The sequence below is a fragment of the Mobula hypostoma genome, chromosome X1 (genome assembly GCF_963921235.1).
Source record: "Mobula hypostoma chromosome X1, sMobHyp1.1, whole genome shotgun sequence".
Classification (NCBI taxonomy): Eukaryota; Metazoa; Chordata; class Chondrichthyes; order Myliobatiformes; family Myliobatidae; genus Mobula; species Mobula hypostoma.
The window spans coordinates 26,342,145-26,369,657 of record NC_086128.1 but is presented as its reverse complement, the minus strand read 5'-3'; the positions used below and the strand labels follow the sequence as shown (position 1 = coordinate 26,369,657).

Sequence of the window (27,513 nt, the reverse complement as noted above, 5' to 3'; positions counted from 1 at the left end):
CTGACGCAATTGATCCGCCCGCCGCTCCTCCCTCCCCTCCGCCGATCGGAGCCAGGGTCAGAGTCGGGCCCCGGAACGCAGAGGAGAGCAACGGAGTCGTCAGACACTCAGGTTGGACAGAGTGAAAGGGGGTAAAAGACGGAGGGGGAGGGAGGAAAGGACGGAGGGTGAGAGAAGGGAGGGAGGAAAGGACGGAGGGTGAGGGAAGGAAGGGAGGGAGGAAAGGACAGAGGGTGAGAGAAGGGAGGGAGGAAAGGACGGAGGGTGAGAGAAGGGAGGGAGGAAAGGACGGAGGGTGAGGGAAGGGAGGGAGGAAAGGACGGAGGGTGAGGGAAGGGAGGGAGGAAAGGAGGGAGGGAGGAAAGGACGGAGGGTGAGGGAAGGGAGGGAGGAAAGGACGGAGGGTGAGGGAAGGGAGGGAGGAAAGGACGGAGGGTGAGGGAAGGGAGGGAGGAAAAGACGGAGGAGGGGAAGGGAGGGAGGAAAGGACGGAGGGTGAGGGAAGGGAGGGAGGAAAGGACGGAGGGTGAGGGAAGGGAGGGAGGAAAGGACGGAGGGTGAGGGAAGGGAGGGAGGAAAGGACGGAGGGTGAGGGAAGGGAGGGAGGAAAGGACGGAGGGAGGATGAGGAAGTGAGGGGGATGGAGGGAGGAGAAGGTGGGGAAGTGTGAAGGTAAGGGGAGGGTGAAAGAAGGGAGGGAAAGGTGGAGGAGAGGCAAGGAGCATGTGAAGGAGAAGGTGAGGAAGTGAGTGACAGTTTGAGGGAGAAGGGAGGGCAAAGGTGATGAGGTGTCCCTTGGAACACACACAAAATGCTGGAGTAACCCAGGTCAGGTAGCATCTATAGAAAAGAGGAAGTGGATATTTTGGCTGCTATTTCATCAGGAATGAAAAAAAACAAAGAGTCAGAGTAAGAAGGATAGCCAGCGTTACTCCACTGTTTAAGAAAGTTACTGAGAGTAAACCAGGAAATTATAGGCAGAACTCTGGATGTTGTCCACATGGACTTTAGCGAGGCATTTTACAAGGTCCCACATGGGAATGGTCAAGAAGGTTCAGTTGCTTGGCATTCAAGATGAGGTAGTAAATTGGATTAGACATTGTCTTTGTGTGAGAAGCCTGGGAGTGGTCGTAACACTCACAATGTGCTGGAGGAACTCAGTGGGTCCGTCAGCATCAGTTGAAAAGATTAATCGACGTTTCGGGCCGAAACTCTTCGTTGGGACTAAAGGAAGAACTTAGGGAGGGTTTGAAGAATGCTGGTAGTTGAAAAAAACAGTAATTTGAAAGACAAAGGGGTGGGGGAGGAGAAGCAGGGAGGTGATTGGCAGGAGAACAATGTGCAGTCGAAGGAGGTGGAACTATGAGGGAGGTGATGTGAAATAGGGATAGAGGAAGGGAGGGGGAGGGAATTACCGGAAGTTGGAGAATTTGATGTTCATACCAAGGGGCTGGAGACTACCTAGATGGTATATGAGGTGTTGCTCCTCCAACCTGAGTTTAGCCTCATCATGGCAGTAGAGGAGGCCATGTATGGACATATCTGAATGGGAGTGGGAGGCAGAGTTGAAGTGGGTGGCAACCGGGAGATCCTGTCTGTTGTGGCGGACGGAGTGGAGGTGCTCGACGAAGCGGTCCCCCAATCTGCGTCGGGTTTCACCGATGTAGAGGAGGCTGCACCAGGAGCACCAGATGCAACAGATGACCCCGACAGACTCACAAGTGAAGTGTTGCCTCACCTGGAAGGACTGTTTGGGGCCCTGAATGGTGGCAAGAGAGGAGGTGTAGGGACAGGTGTAGCACTTATGCTTTCATTGTGAGTGTTCCTTTGACAACAGCATCTGCAGATTATTTTGTGTTGAGAGTGGTAGGAGAGGATTGCCTCTCTGACTTGGAAGCCTGTGACTAACGGAGTGGCACAGGGATCAGTGCTGGGTCTGCTGTTGTTTGTCATCTATATCAACAATCTGAACGGTAATGTGGTTAACTGGATCAGCAAATTTGCGGATGACACCAAAATTGGGGGCGTAGTGGACAGCGAGGAAGACTATCATGCCTTGCAGCAGGATCTGGACCGGCTGAAAAATGGCAGATGGAATCTAATACATACAGGTGTGAGGTGTTGCATTTTGGGAAGATAAACCAAGGTAGGTCTTGCACAGTAAATAGTAGGGCACTGAGGTGTGCAGTAGAACAAAAGGATCTCGGAAAACAGGTCCACAATTAATTGAAAGTGGTGTCACAGGTAGATCGGGCTGTAAAGAAAGCTTTTGGCACATTGGCCTTCATAAATCAAAGTATTGAGTAGAGAAGTTGGAATGTTATGCATAAGACTTTGGCGAGGCCTAATTTGGAATCTTCTGTGCAGTTTTGGTCACCTACCTACAGGAAAGATGTAAAAAAAAGGCTGAAAGAGTAAGAGAAAATTTACAAGGATGGGTGCGGATCTGGAGAACCTGAGTTTAAGGAAAGAATGAATAGGTTAGGACTTTATTACCTCGAGCATAGGAGATTTGGTAGAGGTATACAAAATTATGAAAGGTATAGACAGGCTTTTTTCTACTGAGGTTGAGTGGGACTTCAACCGGATATCATGGATTAAGGGTGAAAAGTGAAAACTTTAAGGGGACATGAGGGGAAACTACTTCACTCAGAGGGTTGTGAGAGAGTGGAATGAGCTGCCAGTGGAAATGATGTATGCAAGCTCGATTTCAATATTTAAGAGAAGTCTGGATCAGTACATGTATGGTTGGGGTATGGAGGGCTATGGTCCTGGTGCAGGTCGATGAGAGTAGGCAGTTTAAATGGTTTGGCATAGACTAGATGGGCCAAAAGGCCTGTTTCGGTGCTGTAGTTTTCTATGACTCTATATGAGGGGAAATGGTGAGAGAGGGAAGGATGAAGCAGAAATGTGGGAGGGGGAAGGTGAGGGAGGAAGAGAATAGTGAGGGCTGGAGATATAATGAGAGGTTCCTTCATTCCCCATCCCTTTGGGAGGGAGCTGCCTCATTCTCTGTTCCTCCTCCTCCCACCCCCCCCCCCGCCAGGAGTGGGCTCCTTTGCTGGCTCCATTCTTTGGGAAGGGAGTTTCCTTACTGCATTGTTCTCTGGGAAGTGAGCTCCCTCACTCCTTGTTCTTCAGAAAGAGGGCTCCCTCACATCTCGTCACCTGCTCCCCTTTCCCCTTCCACATCAATTCTTGGTTTAATCTGTGCCTGTTTGCCTGTTTTCCCACAGACAATCCTTCATCCCGGGACTCAGTAACGATGTGGCATCAGCCAGGTAAGCGAACCCTGCTCTCTGCCTCTTCCTGCTCGTTCCTGCCATTGCCCCCCCCCCCCACGTTCCTTGCTCTGTCACTGTGTGAATCACTGCTGCCCGCACTCTATTCCTTGCCTCTGCGAACTCCACAGACCATGTGGTATCTAATCTGTGCCTGTTTCCTGTCCCCCTGTCTGCAGTTTTCTACAGCTGCTCTATGTGCATTGTGTATCCTCTATAGCCCTGGAGTGGCCACCTGGGAATCTGTAGGGAGAGTTTGAGGGCAGGGGGCGAGGAGGGAGACTGGGGTGCTGCATTGTTTCTGAAATAACTGTTGGGAGGACTGGGAGATAGTCACAGCACAATGCAACAGGGATACAAGCCCTTCAGCCCAACTAGTTCCTGCCACCCAGCAGGTCCCAATTTGCTACATTCAGCCTATATCCCTTCCAAGCCCCTCCCCTTCCCTCGCTGTACATATTCACTGTTGTAGCTGCCTCCAGCAGCTCATTCCATATTCTCAACCGCCTCTACATGAGAAAAGTTGCCCCTCAAGTCCCTTTTAAATCTTTCTCCTCTCACCCTAAACCTACACTTCCTACTTTCAGACTCCCCTACCCTGGGGAAAACCCACCTGATCTGATTTTAATTTTAAGCATTGCTATAGGGTTAACCCTTACTCAGAATCAGGTTTATTATCACTGACATATGTTGAGAAATTTGTAGTTTTGTAGCAACAGCAGACATAAAAATTACTACGTACAAGTTGCAAAAACTAAATAGTGCAAGAGAGTGCTAGTGCTCATGGACCATCCTGAAATCTGATGGCGGAGAGGAAGAAGCTGTTCCTAAAATGTTGAATGTGAATCCTCAGGTTCTTGTACCTCCTCCCTGATGGTAGTAATGAGAAGATGGCATTTCCAAGGTGGTGAAGATCCTTAGTGATTGACGTTACCTTCTTCAGGGTGTCCCTTTGTCTTCTACACTCCAATGAATAAAGTCCCAACCTTTCCAACCTCTCATCCCTCAAGTCCTGGTAATATCCTTCTGCACTCCAGCTGAATGGCATCTTTCCTGTAACAGTGTGACCAAAACAGTTCACGATTCTCCCAGTGCCGCCTCACCAACATCGCAAATAACTACAGCAGAACATCCCAACTCCTGTTCTCAGTGGCCTAGCTAATGAAAACCAACATGCCAAATGTCGTCTTCACATTCCTGTCTACTTGTAATGCCACTATCAGGGAACTGTGTACCTGTATCCCGAGCTCCCTCTGTTCTACAACACTCCCCTGTCATTTACCGGTCTCTCAGTGTACCTGTACCCCGAGCTCCCTCTGTTCTACAACACTCCCCTGTCATTTACCGGTCTCTCAGTGTACCTGTACCCCGAGCTCCCTCTGTTCTACAACACTCCCCTGACATTTACCAGTCTCTCTGTGTACCTGTATCCCGAGCTCCCTCTGTTCTACAACACTCCCCTGTCATTTACCAGTCTCTCTGTGTACCTGTACCCCGAGCTCCCTCTGTTCTACAACACTCCCCTGTCATTTACCGGTCTCTCTGTGTACCTGTACCCCGAGCTCCCTCTGTTCTACAACACTCCCCTGTCATTAACAACAGGTACTCTTGTTTGAGTACTGTTGGGGGGGACAGCTTACCCGGGGGAAGCGACAGTGGCCGTGCCTCCGGCACAGAGTCCGGCCCTGTAGCTCAGAAGGGTAGGGCAAGGAAGAGGAGGGCAGTTGTGACAGGGGACTCGATAGTAAGGGGGTCAGATAGACGATTCTGTGGTCGCAGTCCAGAGACCCAGATGGTAGTTTGCCTCCCTGGTGCCAGGATCCGGGATATTTCTGATCGTGTCCAAGATATCCTGAAGTGGGAGGGTGAGGAGCCAGAGGTTGTGGTACATATAGGTACCAATGACATAGGTAGGAAAAGGGATGAGGTCCTGAAAGGAGAATATAGGGAGCTAGGAAGGGAGTTGAGAAAAAGGACCGCAAAGGTAGTAATCTCGGGATTACTGCCTGTGCCACACGACAGTGAGAGTAGGAATGCGATGAGGTGGAGGATAAATGCGTGGTTGAGGGATTGGAGCAGGGGGCAGGGATTCAAGTTTTTGGATCATTTGGGACCTCTTTTGGCGCAGGTGTGACCTGTACAAAAAGGACGGGTTACACTTGAATCCTAGGGGGACCAATATCCTGGCAGGGAGATTAGCGAGGGCTACTGAGGTGACTTTAAACTAAATGGTTGGGGGGTGGTAATCAAATTAAAGAGGCTAGGCGTGAGGAGGTTAGTTCACAGCAGGGGGATGGGAACCAGTGCAGAGAGACAGAGGGGTGTAAAGTGAGGGTAGAAGCAAAAAGTACTAAGGAGAAAAGTAAAAGTGGCAGGCCGACAAATCCAGGGCAAGCATTAAAAAGGGCCACTTTTCAACATAATTGTATAAGGGCTAAGAGAGTTGTAAAAGAGCGCCTGAAGGCTTTGTGTGTCAATGCAAGGAGCATTCGTAATAAGGTGGATGAATTGAAAGTGCAGATTGTTATTAATGATTATGATATAGTTGGGATCACAGAGACATGGCTCCAGGGTGACCAGGGATGGGAGCTCAACATTCAGGGATATTCAATATTCAGGAGGGATAGACATGAAGGAAGGGGAGGTGGGGTGGCGTTGCTGGTTAAAGAAGAGATTAACGCAATAGAAAGGAAAGACATAAGCCGGGAAGATGTGGAATCGATATGGGTAGAGCTGCGTAACACTAAGGGGCAGAAGACGCTGGTGGGAGTTGTGTACAGGCCACCTAACAGTAGTAGTGAGGTCGGAGATGGTATTAAACAGGAAATTAGAAATGTGTGCAATAAAGGAACAGCAGTTATAATGGGTGACTTCAATCTACATGTAGACTGGGTGAACCAAATTGGTAAAGGTGCTGAGGAAGAGGATTTCTTGGAATGTATGCGGGATGGTTTTTTGAACCAACATGTCGAGGAACCAACTGGAGAGCAGGCTATTCTGGACTGGGTTTTGAGCAATGAGGAAGGGTTAATTAGCAATCTTGTCGTGAGAGGCCCCTTGGGTAAGAGTGACCATAATATGGTGGAATTCTTCATTAAGATGGAGAGTGACTTAGTTAATTCAGAAACAAAGGTTCTGAACTTAAAGAGGGGGTAACTTTGAAGGTATGAGACGTGAATTAGCTAAGATAGACTGGCAAATGACACTTAAAGGATTGACGGTGGATATGCAATGGCAAGCATTTAAAGGTTGCATGGATGAACTACAACAATTGTTCATCCCAGTTTGGCAAAAGAATAAATCAAGGAAGGTAGTGCACCCGTGGCTGACAAGAGAAATTAGGGATAGTGTCAATTCCAAAGAAGTAGCATACAAATTAGCCAGAGAAGGTGGCTCACCTGAGGACTGGGAGAAATTCAGAGTTCAGCAGAGGAGGACAAAGGGCTTAATTAGGAAGGGGAAAAAAGATTATGAGAGAAAACTGGCAGGGAACATAAAAACGGACTGTAAAAGCTTTTATAGATATGTAAAAAGGAAAAGACTGGTAAAGACAAATGTAGGTCCCCTGCAGACAGAAACAGGTGAATTGATTATGGGGAGCAAGGACATGGCAGACCAATTGAATAATTACTTTGGTTCTGTCTTCACTAAGGAGGACATAAATAATCTTCCAGAAATAGTAAGGGACAGAGGGTCCAGTGAGATGGAGGAACTGAGCGAAATACAAGTTAGTAGGGAAGTGGTGTTAGCTAAATTGAAGGGATTGAAGGCAGATAAATCCCCAGGGCCAGATGGTCTGCATCCCAGAGTGCTTAAGGAAGTAGCCCAAGAAATAGTGGATGCATTAGTGATAATTTTTCAAAACTCTTTAGATTCTGGACTAGTTCCTGAGGATTGGAGGGTGGCTAATGTAACCCCACTTTTTAAAAAAGGAGGGGGAGAGAAACCGGGGAATTATAGACCGGTTAGCCTAACGTCGGTGGTGGGGAAACTGCGGGAGTCAGTTATCAAGGAGGTGATAACAGCACATTTGGAAAGCGGTGAAATGATCGGACAAAGTCAGCATGGATTTGTGAAAGGAAAATCATGTCTGACGAATCTCATAGAATTTTTTGAGGATGTAACGAGTAGAGTGGATAGGGGAGAACCAGTGGATGTGGTATATTTGGATTTTCAAAAGGCTTTTGACAAGGTCCCACACAGGAGATTAGTGTGCAAACTTAAAGCACACGGTATTGGGGGTAAGGTATTGGTGTGGGTGGAGAATTGGTTAGCAGACAGGAAGCAAAGAGTGGGAATAAACGGGACCTTTTCAGAATGGCAGGCGGTGACCAGTGGGGTACCGCAAGGCTCAGTGCTGGGACCCCAGTTGTTTACAATATATATTAATGACTTGGATGAGGGAATTAAATGCAGCGTCTCCAAGTTTGCAGATGACACGAAGCTGGGTGGCAGTGTTAGCAGTGAGGAGGATGCTAAGAGGATGCAGGGTGACTTGGATAGGTTGGGTGAGTGGGCAAATTCATGGCAGATGCAATTTAATGTGGATAAATGTAAAGTTATCCACTTTGGTGGCAAAAATAGGAAAACAGATTATTATCTGAATGGTGGCCGATTAGGAAAAGGGGAGGTGCAACGAGACCTGGGTGTCATTATACACCAGTCATTGAAAGTGGGCGTGCAGGTACAGCAGGCGGTGAAAAAGGCGAATGGTATGCTGGCATTTATAGCAAGAGGATTCGAGTACCGGAGCAGGGAGGTACTACTGCAGTTGTACAAGGCCTTGGTGAGACCACACCTGGAGTATCGTGTGCAGTTTTGGTCCCCTAATCTGAGGAAAGACATCTTTGCCATAGAGGGAGTACAAAGAAGGTTCACCAGATTGATTCCTGGGATGGCAGGACTTTCATATGAAGAAAGACTGGATGAACTGGGCTTGTACTCGTTGGAATTTAGAAGATTGAGGGGGGATCTGATTGAAACGTATAAGATCCTAAAGGGATTGGACAGGCTAGATGCAGGAAGATTGTTCCCGATGTTGGGGAAGTCCAGAACGAGGGGTCACAGTTTGAGGATAGAGGGGAAGCCTTTTAGGACCGAGATTAGGAAAAACTTCTTCACACAGAGAGTGGTGAATCTGTGGAATTCTCTGACACAGGAAACAGTTGAGGCCAGTTCATTGGCTATATTTAAGAGGGAGTTAGATATGGCCCTAGTGGCTACGGGGGTCAGGGGGTATGGAGGGAAGGCTGGGGTGGGGTTCTGAGTTGGATGATCAGCCATGATCATAATAAATGGCGGTGCAGGCTCGAAGGGCCGAATGGCTTACTCGTGCACCTATTTTCTATGTTTCTATTTACCGGTCTCTCTGTGTTCCTGTACCCCGAGCTCCCTCTGATCTACAACACTCCCCTGTCATTTACCGGTCTCTCTGTGTACCTGTACCCCGAGCTCCCTCTGTTCTACAACATTCCCCTGTCATTTACCGGTCTCTCTGTGTATCTGTACCCCGAGCTCCCTCTGTTCTACAACACTCCCCCGTCATTTACCGGTCTCTCTGTGTACCTGTACCCCGAGCTCCCTCTGATCTACAACACTGTCCTGTCATTTACCAGTCTCTCTGTTTACCTGTACCCCGAGCTCCCTCTGTTCTACAACACTGTCCTGTCATTTACCAGTCTCTCTGTTCACCTGTACCCCGAGCTCCCTCTGTTCTACAACACTCCCCTGTCATTTACCGGTCTCTCTGTGTATCTGTACCCCGAGCTCCCTCTGTTCTACAACACTCCCCTGTCATTTACCAGTCTCTCTGTGTATCTGTACCCCGAGCTCCCTCTGTTCTACAACATTCCCCTGTCATTTACCGGTCTCTCTGTACCTGTACCCCGAGCTCCCTCTGTTCTACAACACTCCCGTCATTTACCAGTCTCTCTGTGTACCTGTACCCCGAGCTCCCTCTGTTCTACAACACTCCCCTGTCATTTACCGGTCTCTCTGTGTATCTGTACCCCGAGCTCCCTCTGTTCTACAACACTCCCCTGTCATTTACCACTCTCTCTGTGTACCTGTACCCTGAGCTCCCTCTGTTCCACAACACTCCCCTGTCATTTACCAGTCTCTGTGTACCTGTACCCCGAGCTCCCTCTGTTCTACAACACTCCCCTGTCATTTACCGGTCTCCCTGTGTATCTGTACCCCGAGCTCCCTCTGTTCTACAGCACTCCCCTGTCATTTACCGGTCTCTCAGTGTATCTGTACCCCGAGCTCCCTCTGTTCTACAACACTCCCCAGTCATTTACCGGTCTCTCTGTACCTGTACCCCGAGCTCCCTCTGTTCTACAACACTCCCATCATTTACCAGTCTCTCTGTGTACCTGTACCCCGAGCTCCCTCTGTTCTACAACACTCCCCCGTCATTTACCAGTCTCTCTGTGTACCTGTACCCCGAGCTCCCTCTGTTCTACAACACTCCCCTGTCATTTACCAGTCTCTCTGTGTACCTGTACCCCGAGCTCCCTCTGTTCTACAACACTCCCCTGTCATTTACCAGTCTCTCTGTGTACCTGTACCCTGAGCTCCCTCTGTTCTACAACACTCCCCTGTCATTTACCAGTCTCTCTGTGTACCTGTACCCCGAGCTCCCTCTGTTCTACAACACTCCCCTGTCATTTACCGGTCTCTCTGTGTATCTGTACCCCGAGCTCCCTCTGTTCTACAACACTCCCCTGTCATTTACCACTCTCTCTGTGTACCTGTACCCCGAGCTCCCTCTGTTCTTCAACACTCCCCTGTCATTTACCGGTCTCTCTGTACCTGTACCCTGAGCTCCCTCTGTTCTACAACACTCCCCAGTCATTTACTAGTCTCTGTGTACCTGTACCCCGAGCTCCCTCTGTTCTACAACACTCCCCTGTCATTTACCAGTCTCTCTGTGTACCTGTACCCCGAGCTCCCTCTGTTCTACAACACTCCCCTGTCATTTACTGGTCTCTCTGTGTATCTGTACCCCGAGCTCCCTCTGTTCTACAACACTCCCCTGACATTTACTGATCTCTCTGTGTACCTGTACCCCGAGCTCACTCTGTTCTACAACACTCCCCTGTCATTTACCACTCTCTCTGTGTACCTGTACCCCGAGCTCCCTCCGTTCTTCAACACTCCCCTGTCATTTACCATTCTCTCAGTGTACCTGTACCCCGAGCTCCCTCTGTTCTACAACACTCCCCTGTCATTTACCAGTCTCTCTGTGTACCTGAACCCCGAGCTCCCTCTGTTCTTCAACACTCCCCTGTCATTTACCATTCTCTCTGTGTACCTGTACCCCGAGCTCCCTCTGTTCTACAACACTCCCGTCATTTACCAGTCTCTCTGTGTACCTCTACCCCGAGCTCCCTCTGTTCTACAACACTCCCCTGTCATTTACCGGTCTCTCTGTGTATCTGTACCCCGAGCTCCCTCTGTTCTACAACACTCCCCTGTCATTTACCACTCTCTCTGTGTACCTGTACCCTGAGCTCCCTCTGTTCCACAACACTCCCCTGTCATTTACCAGTCTCTGTGTACCTGTACCCCGAGCTCCCTCTGTTCTACAACACTCCCCTGTCATTTACCGGTCTCCCTGTGTATCTGTACCCCGAGCTCCCTCTGTTCTACAGCACTCCCCTGTCATTTACCGGTCTCTCAGTGTATCTGTACCCCGAGCTCCCTCTGTTCGACAACACTCCCCTGACATTTACCAGTCTCTCTGTGTATCTGTACCCCGAGCTCCCTCTGTTCTACAACACTCCCCAGTCATTTACCGGTCTCTCTGTACCTGTACCCCGAGCTCCCTCTGTTCTACAACACTCCCATCATTTACCAGTCTCTCTGTGTACCTGTACCCCGAGCTCCCTCTGTTCTACAACACTCCCCCGTCATTTACCAGTCTCTCTGTGTACCTGTACCCCGAGCTCCCTCTGTTCTACAACACTCCCCTGTCATTTACCAGTCTCTGTGTACCTGTACCCCGAGCTCCCTCTGTTCTACAACACTCCCCTGTCATTTACCAGTCTCTCTGTGTACCTGTACCCTGAGCTCCCTCTGTTCTACAACACTCCCCTGTCATTTACCAGTCTCTCTGTGTACCTGTACCCCGAGCTCCCTCTGTTCTACAACACTCCCCTGTCATTTACCGGTCTCTCTGTGTATCTGTACCCCGAGCTCCCTCTGTTCTACAACACTCCCCTGTCATTTACCACTCTCTCTGTGTACCTGTACCCCGAGCTCCCTCTGTTCTTCAACACTCCCCTGTCATTTACCGGTCTCTCTATGTACCTGTACCCTGAGCTCCCTCTGTTCTACAACACTCCCCAGTCATTTACTAGTCTCTGTGTACCTGTACCCCGAGCTCCCTCTGTTCTACAACACTCCCCTGTCATTTACCAGTCTCTCTGTGTACCTGTACCCCGAGCTCCCTCTGTTCTACAACACTCCCCTGTCATTTACTGGTCTCTCTGTGTATCTGTACCCCGAGCTCCCTCTGTTCTACAACACTCCCCTGACATTTACTGATCTCTCTGTGTACCTGTACCCCGAGCTCACTCTGTTCTACAACACTCCCCTGTCATTTACCACTCTCTCTGTGTACCTGTACCCCGAGCTCCCTCCGTTCTTCAACACTCCCCTGTCATTTACCATTCTCTCAGTGTACCTGTACCCCGAGCTCCCTCTGTTCTACAACACTCCCCTGTCATTTACCAGTCTCTCTGTGTACCTGAACCCCGAGCTCCCTCTGTTCTTCAACACTCCCCTGTCATTTACCATTCTCTCTGTGTACCTGTACCCCGAGCTCCCTCCGTTCTTCAACACTCCCCTGTCATTTACCAGTCTCTCTGTGTACCTGTACCCCGAGCTCCCTCTGTTCTACAACACTCCCCTGTCATTTACCAGTCTCTCTGTGTACCTGTACCCCGAGCTCCCTCTGTTCTACAACACTCCCCTGTCATTTACCGGTCTCTCTGTGTACCTGTACCCCGTGCTCCCTCTGTTCTACAACACTCCCCTGTCATTTACCGGTCTCTCAGTGTACCTGTATCCTGAGCTCCCTCTGTTCTACAACACCCCCCTGTCATTTACCGGTCTCTCTGTGTACCCGTGCCCCGAGCTCCCTCTGTTCTACAACACTCCCCTGTCATTTACCGGTCTCTCTGTGTACCTGTACCCGGAGCTCCCTCTGTTCTACAACACTCCCCTGTCATTTACCAGTCTCTCTGTGTACCTGTACCCCGAGCTCCCTCTGTTCTACAACACTCCCCTGTCATTTACCGGTCTCTCTGTGTACCTGTACCCCGAGCTCCCTCTGTTCTACAACACTCCCCTGTCATTTACCAGTCTCTGTGTACCTGTATCCCGAGCTCCCTCTGTTCTACAACACTCCCGTCATTTACTGATCTCTCTGTGTACCTGTACCCCGAGCTCCCTCTGTTCTACAACACTCCCCTGTCATTTACCGGTCTCTCTGTGTACCTGTACCCCGAGCTCCCTCTGTTCTACAACACTCCGCTGTCATTTACCGGTCTCTCAGTGTATCTGTACCCCGAGCTCCCTCTGTTCTACAACACCCCCCTGTCATTTACCGGTCTCTCTGTGTATCTGTACCCTGAGCTCCCTCTGTTCTACAACACTCCCCTGTCATTTACCACTCTCTCTGTGTACCTGTACCCCGAGCTCCCTCTGTTCTTCAACACTCCCCTGTCATTTACCGGTCTCTCTGTGTACCTGTACCCTAAGCTCCCTCTGTTCTACAACACTCCCCAGTCATTTACTAGTCTCTGTGTACCTGTACCCCGAGCTCCCTCTGTTCTACAACACACCCCTGTCATTTACCGGTCTCTCTGTGTACCTGTACCCCGTGCTCCCTCTGTTCTACAACACTCCCCTGTCATTTACCGGTCTCTCAGTGTACCTGTATCCCGAGCTCCCTCTGTTCTACAACACCCCCCTGTCATTTACCGGTCTCTCTGTGTACCCGTGCCCCGAGCTCCCTCTGTTCTACAACACTCCCCTGTCATTTACCGGTCTCTCTGTGTACCTGTACCCGGAGCTCCCTCTGTTCTACAACACTCCCCTGTCATTTACCAGTCTCTCTGTGTACCTGTACCCCGAGCTCCCTCTGTTCTACAACACTCCCCTGTCATTTACCGGTCTCTCTGTGTACCTGTACCCCGAGCTCCCTCAGTTCTACAACACTCCCCTGTCATTTACCAGTCTCTCTGTGTACCTGTACCCCGAGCTCCCTCTGTTCTACAACACTCCCGTCATTTACTGATCTCTCTGTGTACCTGTACCCCGAGCTCCCTCTGTTCTACAACACTCCCCTGTCATTTACCGGTCTCTCTGTGTACCTGTACCCCGAGCTCCCTCTGTTCTACAACACTCCCCTGTCATTTACCAGTCTCTGTGTACCTGTATCCCGAGCTCCCTCTGTTCTACAACACCCCCCTGTCATTTACGAGTCTCTCTGTGTACCCGTGCCCCGAGCTCCCTCAGTTCTACAACACTCCCCTGTCATTTACCGGTCTCTCTGTGTACCTGTACCCGGAGCTCCCTCTGTTCTACAACACTCCCCTGTCATTTACCAGTCTCTCTGTGTACCTGTACCCTGAGCTCCCTCTGTTCTATAACACTCACCTGTCATTTACCGGTCTCTCTGTGTACCTGTACCCCGAGCTCCCTCTGTTCTACAACACTCCCCTGTCATTTACTGGTCTCTCAGTGTACCTGTACCCTGAGCTCCCTCTGTTCTACAACACTCCCCTGTCATTTACCGGTCTCTCAGTGTACCTGTACCCTGAGCTCCCTCTGTTCTACAACACTCCCCTGTCATTTACCGGTCTCTCTGTGCACCTGTACACCGAGCTCCCTCTGTTCTACTACACTCTCCTGTCATTTACCGGTCTCTCTGTGTACCTGTACCCCGAGCTCCCTCTGTTCTACAGCACTCCCCTGTCATTTACCAGTCTCTCTGTGAACCCTTACCCCGAGCTCCCTCTGCTCTACAACAGTCCCCCGTCATTTACCAGTCTCTCTGTATACCTGTACCCCGAGCTCCCTCTGTTCTACAACACTCCCCTGTCATTTACCGGTCTCTCTGTGTACCTGTACCCCGAGCTCCCTCAGTTCTACAACACTCCCCTGTCATTTACCAGTCTCTCTGTGTACCTGTACCCCGAGCTCCCTCTGTTTTACAACACTCCCGTCATTTACTGATCTCTCTGTGTACCTGTACCCCGAGCTCCCTCTGTTCTACAACACTCCCCTGTCATTTACCGGTCTCTCTGTGTACCTGTACCCCGAGCTCCCTCTGTTCTACAACACTCCGCTGTCATTTACCGGTCTCTCAGTGTATCTGTACCCCGAGCTCCCTCTGTTCTACAACACCCCCCTGTCATTTACCGGTCTCTCTGTGTATCTGTACCCTGAGCTCCCTCTGTTCTACAACACTCCCCTGTCATTTACCACTCTCTCTGTGTACCTGTACCCCGAGCTCCCTCTGTTCTTCAACACTCCCCTGTCATTTACCGGTCTCTCTGTGTACCTGTACCCTAAGCTCCCTCTGTTCTACAACACTCCCCAGTCATTTACTAGTCTCTGTGTACCTGTACCCCGAGCTCCCTCTGTTCTACAACACTCCCCTGTCATTTACCGGTCTCTCTGTGTACCTGTACCCCGAGCTCCCTCTGTTCTACAACACTCCCCTGTCATTTACCGGTCTCTCAGTGTACCTGTATCCCGAGCTCCCTCTGTTCTACAACACCCCCCTGTCATTTACCGGTCTCTCTGTGTACCCGTGCCCCGAGCTCCCTCTGTTCTACAACACTCCCCTGTCATTTACCGGTCTCTCTGTGTACCTGTACCCGGAGCTCCCTCTGTTCTACAACACTCCCCTGTCATTTACCAGTCTCTCTGTGTACCTGTACCCCGAGCTCCCTCTGTTCTACAACACTCCCCTGTCATTTACCGGTCTCTCTGTGTACCTGTACCCCGAGCTCCCTCTGTTCTACAACACTCCCCTGTCATTTACCAGTCTCTGTGTACCTGTATCCCGAGCTCCCTCTGTTCTACAACACTCCCGTCATTTACTGATCTCTCTGTGTACCTGTACCCCGAGCTCCCTCTGTTCTACAACACTCCCCTGTCATTTACCGGTCTCTCTGTGTACCTGTACCCCGAGCTCCCTCTGTTCTACAACACTCCCCTGTCATTTACCGGTCTCTCAGTGTATCTGTACCCCGAGCTCCCTCTGTTCTACAACACCCCCCTGTCATTTACCGGTCTCTCTGTGTACCCGTGCCCCGAGCTCCCTCTGTTCTACAACACTCCCCTGTCATTTACCGGTCTCTCTGTGTACCCGTGCCCCGAGCTCCCTCTGTTCTACAACACTCCCCTGTCATTTACCGGTCTCTCTGTGTACCTGTACCCCGAGCTCCCTCTGTTCTACAACACTCCCCTGTCATTTACCGGTCTCTCTGTGTACCTGTACCCCGAGCTCCCTCTGTTCTACAACACTCCCCTGTCATTTACCAGTCTCTCTGTGTACCTGTACCCCGAGCTCCCTCTGTTCTACAACACTCCCCTGTCATTTACCGGTCTCTCTGTGTACCTGTACCCCGAGCTCCCTCTGTTCTACAACACTCCCCTGTCATTTACCGGTCTCTCAGTGTACCTGTATCCCGAGCTCCCTCTGTTCTACAACACCCCCCTGTCATTTACCGGTCTCTCTGTGTACCCGTGCCCCGAGCTCCCTCTGTTCTACAACACTCCCCTGTCATTTACCGGTCTCTCTGTGTACCTGTACCCGGAGCTCCCTCTGTTCTACAACACTCCCCTGTCATTTACCAGTCTCTGTGTACCTGTACCCCGAGCTCCCTCTGTTCTACAACACTCCCCTGTCATTTACCGGTCTCTCTGTGTACCTGTACCCCGAGCTCCCTCTGTTCTACAACACTCCCCTGTCATTTACCAGTCTCTCTGTGTACCTGTACCCCGTGCTCCCTCTGTTCTACAACACTCCCCTGTCATTTACTGATCTCTCTGTGTACCTGTACCCCGAGCTCCCTCTGTTCTACAACACTCCCCTGTCATTTACCGGTCTCTCTGTGTACCTGTACCCCGAGCTCCCTCTGTTCTACAACACTCCCCTGTCATTTACCGGTCTCTCAGTGTATCTGTACCCCGAGCTCCCTCTGTTCTACAACACCCCCCTGTCATTTACCGGTCTCTCTGTGTACCCGTGCCCCGAGCTCCCTCTGTTCTACAACACTCCCCTGTCATTTACCGGTCTCTCTGTGTACCCGTACCCCGAGCTCCCTCTGTTCTACAACACTCCCCTGTCATTTACCGGTCTCTCTGTGTACCTGTACCCCGAGCTCCCTCTGTTCTACAACACTCCCCTGTCATTTACCGGTCTCTCAGTGTATCTGTACCCCGAGCTCCCTCTGTTCTACAACACCCCCCTGTCATTTACCGGTCTCTCTGTGTACCCGTGCCCCGAGCTCCCTCTGTTCTACAACACTCCCCTGTCATTTACCGGTCTCTCTGTGTACCTGTACCCGGAGCTCCCTCTGTTCTACAACACTCCCCTGTCATTTACCAGTCTCTCTGTGTACCTGTACCCCGAGCTCCCTCTGTTCTACAACACTCCCCTGTCATTTACCAGTCTCTGTGTACCTGTATCCCGAGCTCCCTCTGTTCTACAACACCCCCCTGTCATTTACGAGTCTCTCTGTGTACCCGTGCCCCGAGCTCCCTCTGTTCTACAACACTCCCCTGTCATTTACCGGTATCTCTGTGTACCTGTACCCGGAGCTCCCTCTGTTCTACAACACTCCCCTGTCATTTACCAGTCTCTCTGTGTACCTGTACCCTGAGCTCCCTCTGTTCTATAACACTCACCTGTCATTTACCGGTCTCTCTGTGTACCTGTACCCCGAGCCCCCTCTGTTCTACAACACTCCCCTGTCATTTACCGGTCTCTCAGTGTACCTGTACCCTGAGCTCCCTCTGTTCTACAACACTCCCCTGTCATTTACCGGTCTCTCTGTGTACCTGTACCCCGAGCTCCCTCTGTTCTACAACACTCCCCTGTCATTTACCGGTCTCTCTGTGTACCTGTACACCGAGCTCCCTCTGTTCTACAACACTCTCCTGTCATTTACCGGTCTCTCTGTGTACCTGTACCCCGAGCTCCCTCTGTTCTACAGCACTCCCCTGTCATTTACCAGTCTCTCTGTGAACCCTTACCCCGAGCTCCCTCTGCTCTACAACAGTCCCCCGTCATTTACCAGTCTCTCTGTATACCTGTACCTTGAGCTCCCTCTGTTCTACAACACTCCCCTGTCATTTCCCAGTCTCTCTGTGTACCCGTACCCTGAGCTCCCTCAGTTCTACAACACTCCCCTGTCATTTACCACTCTCTCTGTGTACCTGTACCCCGAGCTCCCTGTGTTCTACAACACTCCCCTGTCATTTACCATTCTCTCTGTGTACCCGTACCCCGAGCTCCCTCTGTTCTACAACACTCCCCTGTCATTTACCGGTCTCTCTGTGTACCTGTACCCCGAGCTCCCTCTGTTCTACAACACTCCCCTGTCATTTACCTGTCTCTCTGTGTACCTGTACCCCGAGCTCCCTCTGTTCTACAACACTCCCCTGTCATTTGCCAGTCTCTGTGTACCTGTACCCCGAGCTCCCTCTGTTGTACAACACTCCCCTGTCATTTACCGGTCTCTCTGTGTATCTGTACCCCGAGCTCCCTCTGTTCTACAGCACTCCCCTGTCATTTACCGGTCTCTCAGTGTACCTGTACCCCGAGCTCCCTCTGTTCGACAACACTCCCCTGTCATTTACCGGTCTCTCTGTGTATCTGTACCCCGAGCTCCCTCTGTTCTACAACACTCCCCTGACATTTACCAGTCTCTCTGTGTATCTGTGCCCCGGGCTCCCTGTGTTCTACAACACTCCCCTGTCATTTACCGGTCTCTCTGTACCTGTACCCCGAGCTCCCTCTGTTCTACAACACTCCCATCATTTACCAGTCTCTCTGTGTACCTGTACCCCGAGCTCCCTCTGTTCTACAACACTCCCGTCATTTACCAGTCTCTCTGTGTACCTGTACCCTGAGCTCCCTCTGTTCTACAACACTCCCCCGTCATTTACCAGTCTCTCTGTGTACCTGTACCCCGAGCTCCCTCTGTTCTACAACACTCCCCTGTCATTTACCAGTCTCTGTGTACCTGTACCCCGAGCTCCCTCTGTTCTACAACACTCCCCTGTCATTTACCAGTCTCTCTGTGTACCTGTACCCTGAGCTCCCTCTGTTCTACAACACTCCCCTGTCATTTACCAGTCTCTCTGTGTACCTGTACTCCGAGCTCCCTCTGTTCTACAACACTCCCCTGTCATTTACCGGTCTCTCTGTGTATCTGTACCCCGAGCTCCCTCTGTTCTACAACACTCCCCTGTCATTTACCACTCTCTCTGTGTACCTGTACCCCGAGCTCCCTCTGTTCTTCAACTCTCCCCTGTCATTTACCGGTCTCTCTGTGTACCTGTACCCTGAGCTCCCTCTGTTCTACAACACTCCCCTGTCATTTACTAGTCTCTGTGTACCTGTACCCCGAGCTCCCTCTGTTCTACAACACTCCCCTGTCATTTACCAGTCTCTCTGTGTACCTGTACCCCGAGCTCCCTCTGTTCTACAACACTCCCCTGTCATTTACTGGTCTCTCTGTGTATCTGTACCCCGAGCTCCCTCTGTTCTACAACACTCCCCTGACATTTACTGATCTCTCTGTGTACCTGTACCCCGAGCTCTCTCTGTTCTACAACACTCCCCTGTCATTTACCACTCTCTCTGTGTACCTGTACCCCGAGCTCCCTCCGTTCTTCAACACTCCCCTGTCATTTACCATTCTCTCAGTGTATCTGTACCCCGAGCTCCCTCTGTTCTACAACACTCCCCTGTCATTTACCAGTCTCTCTGTGTACCTGAACCCCGAGCTCCCTCTGTTCTTCAACACTCCCCTGTCATTTACCATTCTCTCTGTGTACCTGTACCCCGAGCTCCCTCCGTTCTTCAACACTCCCCTGTCATTTACCAGTCTCTCTGTGTACCTGTACCCCGAGCTCCCTCTGTTCTACAACACTCCCCTGTCATTTACCAGTCTCTCTGTGTACCTGTACCCCGAGCTCCCTCTGTTCTACAACACTCCCCTGTCATTTACCTTCTGGTACGTCCCCAGCTCCCTCTGTGTCTCTCTGTGTACCTGTACCCCGAGCTCCCTCTGTTCTACAACACTCCCCTGTCATTTACCAGTCTCTCTGTGTACCTGTACCCTGAGCTCCCTCTGTTCTACAACACTCCCCTGTCATTTACCAGTCTCTCCGTGTACCTGTGTTCTACAACACTCCCCTGTCATTTACCAGTCTCTCTGTGTACCTGTACCCCGAGCTCCCTCTGTTCTACAACACTCCCCTGTCATTTACCGGTCTCTCTGTGTACCTGTACCCCGAGCTCCCTCTGTTCTACAACACTCCCCTGTCATTTACCGGTCTCTCTGTGTACCTGTACCCCGAGCTCCCTCTGTTCTACAACACTCCCCTGTCATTTACCAGTCTCTCTGTGTACCTGTACCCCGAGCTCCCTCTGTTCTACAACACCCCCCTGTCATTTACGAGTCTCTCTGTGTACCCGTGCCCCGAGCTCCCTCTGTTCTACAACACTCCCCTGTCATTTACCGGTCTCTCTGTGTACCTGTACCCGGAGCTCCCTCTGTTCTACAACACTCCCCTGTCATTTACCAGTCTCTCTGTATACCTGTACCCTGAGCTCCCTCTGTTCTATAACACTCACCTGTCATTTACCGGTCTCTCTGTGTACCTGTACCCCGAGCTCCCTCTGTTCTACAACACTCCCCTGTCATTTACCGGTCTCTCAGTGTACCTGTACCCTGAGCTCCCTCTGTTCTACAACACTCCCCTGTCATTTACCGGTCTCTCAGTGTACCTGTACCCTGAGCTCCCTCTGTTCTACAACACTCCCCTGTCATTTACCGGTCTCTCTGTGTACCTGTACACCGAGCTCCCTCTGTTCTACTACACTCTCCTGTCATTTACCGGTCTCTCTGTGTACCTGTACCCCGAGCTCCCTCTGTTCTACAGCACTCCCCTGTCATTTACCAGTCTCTCTGTGAACCCTTACCCCGAGCTCCCTCTGCTCTACAACAGTCCCCCGTCATTTACCAGTCTCTCTGTATACCTGTACCTTGAGCTCCCTCTGTTCTAGAACACTCCCCTGTCATTTCCCAGTCTCTCTGTGTACCCGTACCCCGAGCTCCCTGTGTTCTACAACACTCCCCTGTCATTTACCATTCTCTCTGTGTACCCGTACCCCGAGCTCCCTCTGTTCTACAACACTCCCCTGTCATTTACCGGTCTCTCTGTGTACCTGTACCCCGAGCTCCCTCTGTTCTACAACACTCCCCTGTCATTTACCGGTCTCTCTGTGTACCTGTACCCCGAGCTCCCTCTGTTCTACAACACTCCCCTGTCATTTACCAGTCTCTGTGTACCTGTACCCCGAGCTCCCTCTGTTGTACAACACTCCCCTGTCATTTACCGGTCTCTCTGTGTATCTGTACCCCGAGCTCCCTCTGTTCTACAGCACTCCCCTGTCATTTACCGGTCTCTCTGTGTACCTGTACCCCGAGCTCCCTCTGTTCGACAACACTCCCCTGTCATTTACCGGTCTCTCTATGTATCTGTACCCCGAGCTCCCTCTGTTCTACAACACTGCCCTGACATTTACCAGTCTCTCTGTGTATCTGTACCCCGAGCTCCCTCTGTTCTACAACACTCCCCTGTCATTTACCGGTCTCTCTGTACCTGTACCCTGAGCTCCCTCTGTTCTACAACACTCCCATCATTTACCAGTCTCTCTGTGTACCTGTACCCCGAGCTCCCTCTGTTCTACAACACTCCCGTCATTTACCAGTCTCTCTGTGTACCTGTACCCTGAGCTCCCTCTGTTCTACAACACTCCCCTGTCATTTACCAGTCTCTCTGTGTACCTGTACCCCGAGCTCCCTCTGTTCTACAACACTCCCCTGTCATTTACCAGTCTCTGTGTACCCGTACCCCGAGCTCCCTCTGTTCTACAACACTCCCCTGTCATTTACCAGTCTCTCTGTGTACCTGTACCCTGAGCTCCCTCTGTTCTACAACACTCCCCTGTCATTTACCAGTCTCTCTGTGTACCTGTACTCCGAGCTCCCTCTGTTCTACAACACTCCCCTGTCATTTACCGGTCTCTCTGTGTATCTGTACCCCGAGCTCCCTCTGTTCTACAACACTCCCCTGTCATTTACCACTCTCTCTGTGTACCTGTACCCCGAGCTCCCTCTGTTCTTCAACACTCCCCTGTCATTTACCGGTCTCTCTGTGTACCTGTACCCTGAGCTCCCTCTGTTCTGCAACACTCCCCTGTCATTTACTAGTCTCTGTGTACCTGTACCCCGAGCTCCCTCTGTTCTACAACACTCCCCTGTCATTTACCAGTCTCTCTGTGTACCTGTACCCCGAGCTCCCTCTGTTCTACAACACTCCCCTGTCATTTACTGGTCTCTCTGTGTATCTGTACCCCGAGCTCCCTCTGTTCTACAACACTCCTCTGACATTTACTGATCTCTCTGTGTACCTGTACCCCGAGCTCTCTCTGTTCTACAACACTCCCCTGTCATTTACCACTCTCTCTGTGTACCTGTACCCCGAGCTCCCTCCGTTCTTCAACACTCCCCTGTCATTTACCATTCTCTCAGTGTACCTGTACCCCGAGCTCCCTCTGTTCTACAACACTCCCCTGTCATTTACCAGTCTCTCTGTGTACCTGAACCCCGAGCTCCCTCTGTTCTTCAACACTCCCCTGTCATTTACCATTCTCTCTGTGTACCTGTACCCCGAGCTCCCTCCGTTCTTCAACACTCCCCTGTCATTTACCAGTCTCTCTGTGTACCTGTACCCCGAGCTCCCTCTGTTCTACAACACTCCCCTGTCATTTACCAGTCTCTCTGTGTACCTGTACCCCGAGCTCCCTCTGTTCTACAACACTCCCCTGTCATTTACCGGTCTCTCTGTGTACCTGTACCCCGAGCTCCCTCTGTTGTACAACACTCCCCTGTCATTTACCGGTCTCTCAGTGTACCTGTACCCCGAGCTCCCTCTGTTCTACAACACTCCCCTGTCATTTACCGGTCTCTCTGTGTACCTGTACCCGGAGCTCCCTCTGTTCTACAACACTCCCCTGTCATTTACCAGTCTCTCTGTGTACCTGTACCCCGAGCTCCCTCTGTTCTACAACACTCCCCTGTCATTTACCAGTCTCTCTGTGTACCTGTACCCCGAGCTCCCTCAGTTCTACAACACTCCCCTGTCATTTACCGGTCTCTCTGTGTACCTGTACCCCGAGCTCCCTCTGTTTTACAACACTCCCGTCATTTACTGATCTCTCTGTGTACCTGTACCCCGAGCTCCCTCTGTTCTACAACACTCCCCTGTCATTTACCGGTCTCTCTGTGCACCTGTACCCCGAGCTCCCTCTGTTCTACAACACTCCCCTGTCATTTACCGGTCTCTCAGTGTATCTGTACCCCGAGCTCCCTCTGTTCTACAACACCCCCCTGTCATTTACCGGTCTCTCTGTGTACCCGTGCCCCGAGCTCCCTCTGTTCTACAACACTCCCCTGTCATTTACCGGTCTCTCTGTGTACCCGTACCCCGAGCTCCCTCTGTTCTACAACACTCCCCTGTCATTTACCGGTCTCTCTGTGTACCTGTACCCCGAGCTCCCTCTGTTCTACAACACTCCCCTGTCATTTACCGGTCTCTCAGTGTATCTGTACCCCGAGCTCGCTCTGTTCTACAACACCCCCCTGTCATTTACCGGTCTCTCTGTATACCCGTGCCCCGAGCTCCCTCTGTTCTACAACACTCCCCTGTCATTTACCGGTCTCTCTGTGTACCTGTACCCGGAGCTCCCTCTGTTCTACAACACTCCCCTGTCATTTACCAGTCTCTCTGTGTACCTGTACCCCGAGCTCCCTCTGTTCTACAACACTCCCCTGTCATTTACCGGTCTCTCTGTGTATCTGTACCCCGAGCTCCCTCTGTTCTACAACACTCCCCTGTCATTTACCAGTCTCTGTGTACCTGTATCCCGAGCTCCCTCTGTTCTACAACACCCCCCTGTTATTTATGAGTCTCTCTGTGTACCCGTGCCCCGAGCTCCCTCTGTTCTACAACACTCCCCTGTCATTTACCAGTCTCTCTGTGTACCTGTACCCTGAGCTCCCTCTGTTCTATAACACTCACCTGTCATTTCCCGGTCTCTCTGTGTACCTGTACCCCGAGCTCCCTCTGTTCTACAACACTCCCCTGTCATTTACCGGTATCTCAGTGTACCTGTACCCTGAGCTCCCTCTGTTCTACAACACTCCCCTGTCATTTACCGGTCTCTCTGTGTACCTGTACCCCGAGCTCCCTCTGTTCTACAACACTCCCCTGTCATTTACCAGTCTCTCTGTGTACCTGTACCCCGAGCTCCCTCTGTTCTACAACACTCCCCTGTCATTTACCAGTCTCTCTGTGTACCTGTACCCCGAGCTCCCTCTGTTCTACAACACTCCCCTGTCATTTACCAGTCTCTCTGTGTACCTGTACCCCGAGCTCCCTCTGTTCTACAACACTCCCCTGTCATTTACCAGTCTCTCTGTGTACCTGTACCCTGAGCTCCCTCTGTTCTACAACACTCCCCTGTCATTTACCAGTCTCTCTGTGTATCTGTACCCCGAGCTCCCTCTGTTCTACAACACTCCCCTGTCATTTACCGGTCTCTCTGTGTACCTGTACCCCGAGCTCCCTCTGTTCTACAACACACTGCAGGACCCTGCCATTCACTGTGAAAGTCCTCCCCTTGTTTATTTTTACAAAATGCATATCCTCACATTGACCCTTGGCTGGGATGACTGTATCTACTCTCGGTTGTGGGTGTTGGCTCAGGAATGTCATTTTATCAGATCTGACATTGCATCCACCAACTGGTTGTAGAATGCAGAACAAGAATAAGATTTATTATTGCTGACATATAGTATCTTGTGAAATTTGTTTTCTGGCAACAGTACAGTTCAGGCATAACAAATTACTATTAAGTTACAATGTAAGAAATAGAGCAAAAGAGGAATAGTGTGGTAGGGAACAGGGATCATTCAGAAATCTGATGTAGAAGTTGAAGTAGCTGTTCCTGAATCATTGTGTGTGGATCAAATGCCCAACTAAACTAATCCCTACTACCGACATGAATGTCCATCCCCCTCCATTCCCTGCACCTATGTTTCTGTCTAACAAACATTTCAATACCTCTATTGTATCTGCCTCCACCACTCACCCTGTCAGCACATTCCAGTGTCAGTGAGGGGAGATGTGCTTGTCGAAGAGGGAAGCTGTTTGCAGGTTGGTGTCATTTTGTGCACGCTGCTCTGTCATGCTCTGACCAGAGGTGTGGAGTTTGGGAGCGTGGGGGTATTGGAATAGGCTGTGTGAGTGATCACGGTGTGCCAGTGGTGGAGTAAGGGGGTGTTTAGGAGTGACATAGGATGAGGTGCTGATTGAGCAGGCTGCTTTGTTCCAGCCAGTGTTGAGCTTCTCGAGAGTTCTTGGAGCCATACTCACTCCAGGCAAGTGGGGAGTACACGGACTAACTCCACCCAGGCAAGTGGGGAGTGTTCCATCACACTCCTGACCTGTCGATGGTGGAGAGGTGATGTGGAGTACATGGACTAACTGTTTAACCCCCTTTCCCCTGCTCTCTCCCCATAGGTGCTCCAGGTCCATGCCCTCCCAATGGATCCTACCCCCCTCCCCTAAACCCTGCCCACCCTCCCCACCCTCCCACTGGCCCTGCTTACCCTCCACCAGCCGGTAGCTTTCCTCCTCCTGGGAACCCTCTCTTCCCTCCCCCTTGTCAGCCCCCCTACCCTTCCCAGCCTGCTGGACCCTGCCCCCAACCCTATCCTCCCCACCACATTCCCAGCTGTGTCCCCGGGGGCCCCCACCAGAAGCACGGGAAGAAGGGGCACAAGCACGAGAAGCACGGCAAGAAGAAGAAACATGGAAAGCACGGCAAGGTGGGTGCCCTGGGTCGTTTAGGTGTGGGTAGGGGTGCCATTCTTTCAGGAGAGCCCATCCTGTTGCATGGCCTCTGGGTGGTTTCCAATGCCACCAGACTGGAATTGCCATGAGGTCCATTATCACAGTTCATTATTGCTGTAAATTCATCATCACCACAGCGTAACCAGCTCAAAAGAATGCAGACAAAATTTATATGGCTCGTTCTGGTAAACCTCTGCACACTTTACAACTTTCCTGTTGCATGTGTGACTAACACTATACACAATGGAATAACGTAACCCTCAGGAAAGTTATCAATAAGCTTGAAAGAACAGAGAAGAAATTTACACAATGCATCCTGGTATAAAGGTTGAGTGAGCTCGGGCTTTTCTCTTTGCAGTGAAGGAGGATGAGAGGTGACTTGAATAGAGGTGCACAAGATGATAAGAGGCAGAGATAGAGTGGACAGCCACAGACATGTCCCAGGTCAAAAATATATATTACAAGGGGGCATAATTTTAAGGGGATTGGAGGAAACTATGGGGGGATGTCAGGGGTAGTTTTTTTCACACCGAGTGGTGAAACATCCTGCCAGGGGTAGAGGGAGATACTCTCCATTAGGGACATTTAACGGACTCTTAGACAGGCAAATGGATGAAAGAAAAATAGTGGGGTCTGTGAGAGGAAAGGGTTAGATTGACAGAGTAGGTTAAAAGGTCACCACAATTTGTAGGCTGAAGGGCCTGTACTATGCTGTAATGTTCTGTTATTGCTTTTACTTTGTACGAGCTCGTACCAACATGGGTGAAATGATCTGTATGCATGGCGTGCACAACAAACCCCATCAGCACCTCTACCTCGGGTGACTAAGGAAATTCGCTGCCAGGCTAATGGAGGCAGATACGACAGAGCTGTTTAAGAGGCTGCTGGACAGGCACATGGATGTAGAGGGATAAAAACAGCATGTTGGCTGAAGGGATTAATTTAGTTAGGTGTTTAGTTACTAGTTCAATTAGTTGTACAATATTGTGGTTCTTGTACTGTACTGTCCTATATTGTAAGCTAGGGAGGGTGCAGAAAAGATTCATGAGGATGTTTGCAACTGTAAAAGATGGTGAGACAATAGAAGTGTTTAAGAGGCTCGTAGACAGGCATGGGGCAGTGCAGGGAATGGAGGGATGTTGTAGACAGAAGGAATTAGTTCTGTCTGTCTGTATCTTGTTTTACGGCAGTTGGCATCCAGCTTAATGAGAGATTAAAGATTAGATTATTTTGTCACATGTGCATTGCAACATGGAAACATACAGTGAAATGCATGGTTTGCATCAACAGCCAACACAGTCCAAAGGGCAGCCTGCAAGTATCACCATGCCTCTGGCGCCAACATAGCAAGCTTACAACTTATGAACTGTGAACCGTATGTCTTTGGACTGTGGGAGGACACTGAAACACCCAGAGGAAACCCACACAGTCACAGGGAGAACATAAAAAGTCCTTACAGAAAGTGGTGGGAGTTGAACCCTTAAGCTTTATGCTAACCGCCATGATTAGTCAGTTAGCACTAGTTATGTGATTAATTATTAGCTGAATTAGTTCAGAATGACATGGTGGGCTGAAGGGCTCGTAACTGTGCTGTATTATTCTGTGTGTTCTGTCATTGGTTGGAAGAGTGGTTCTTTACTCCATCTTTCTCTCCATCCTTCTGTAGCACTCCTCCTCCTCTTCCTCCTCCTCCTCTTCCTCCTCCAGCAGTGACTCTGACTGAGGCTGAAAGGCACACATTTTCTGACCAACGCTGTCGTCCAGAGGTCGGAAACTGGCTCTGCACTTCCTGCACATCTGCGATCAACAACTTCTAATCTCTGGCAAGGATTCTCCCGAGTGGTGGGACTGGATGATTTGTGGGCTACTAATTCCATTGCTGTATCGAAAAGGGGATCAAGAATTATTGGCGCTTTACGCTCTGTGATGTAATCAATCTGTTAAACCTGTCTGCAAAGTTGAGGTGAAATAAATAAACAGCTTGCTTATATTC

The 27,513-nt window shown here is 50.7% G+C and overlaps 1 protein-coding gene across 1 annotated transcript; it reads left to right on the top strand.

The window, feature by feature from the left end:
• On the top strand, positions 1–27,513 carry prr13 (proline rich 13). Its single transcript, XM_063036929.1, has 4 exons — positions 1–111; positions 3,237–3,281; positions 25,188–25,495; positions 27,187–27,513. The coding sequence occupies exons 2-4, from the start codon at positions 3,266–3,268 to the stop codon at positions 27,241–27,243; spliced, it is 381 nt and encodes a 126-aa protein (XP_062892999.1). The 5' UTR covers positions 1–111; positions 3,237–3,265; the 3' UTR covers positions 27,244–27,513.

Excerpts from the sequence above, each read along its gene's own strand:
- prr13 (XM_063036929.1), top strand. Across the intron at positions 25,496-27,186 it reads AACATGGAAAGCACGGCAAG|CACTCCTCCTCCTCTTCCTC; the intron begins GTGGGTGCCCTG and ends ATCCTTCTGTAG.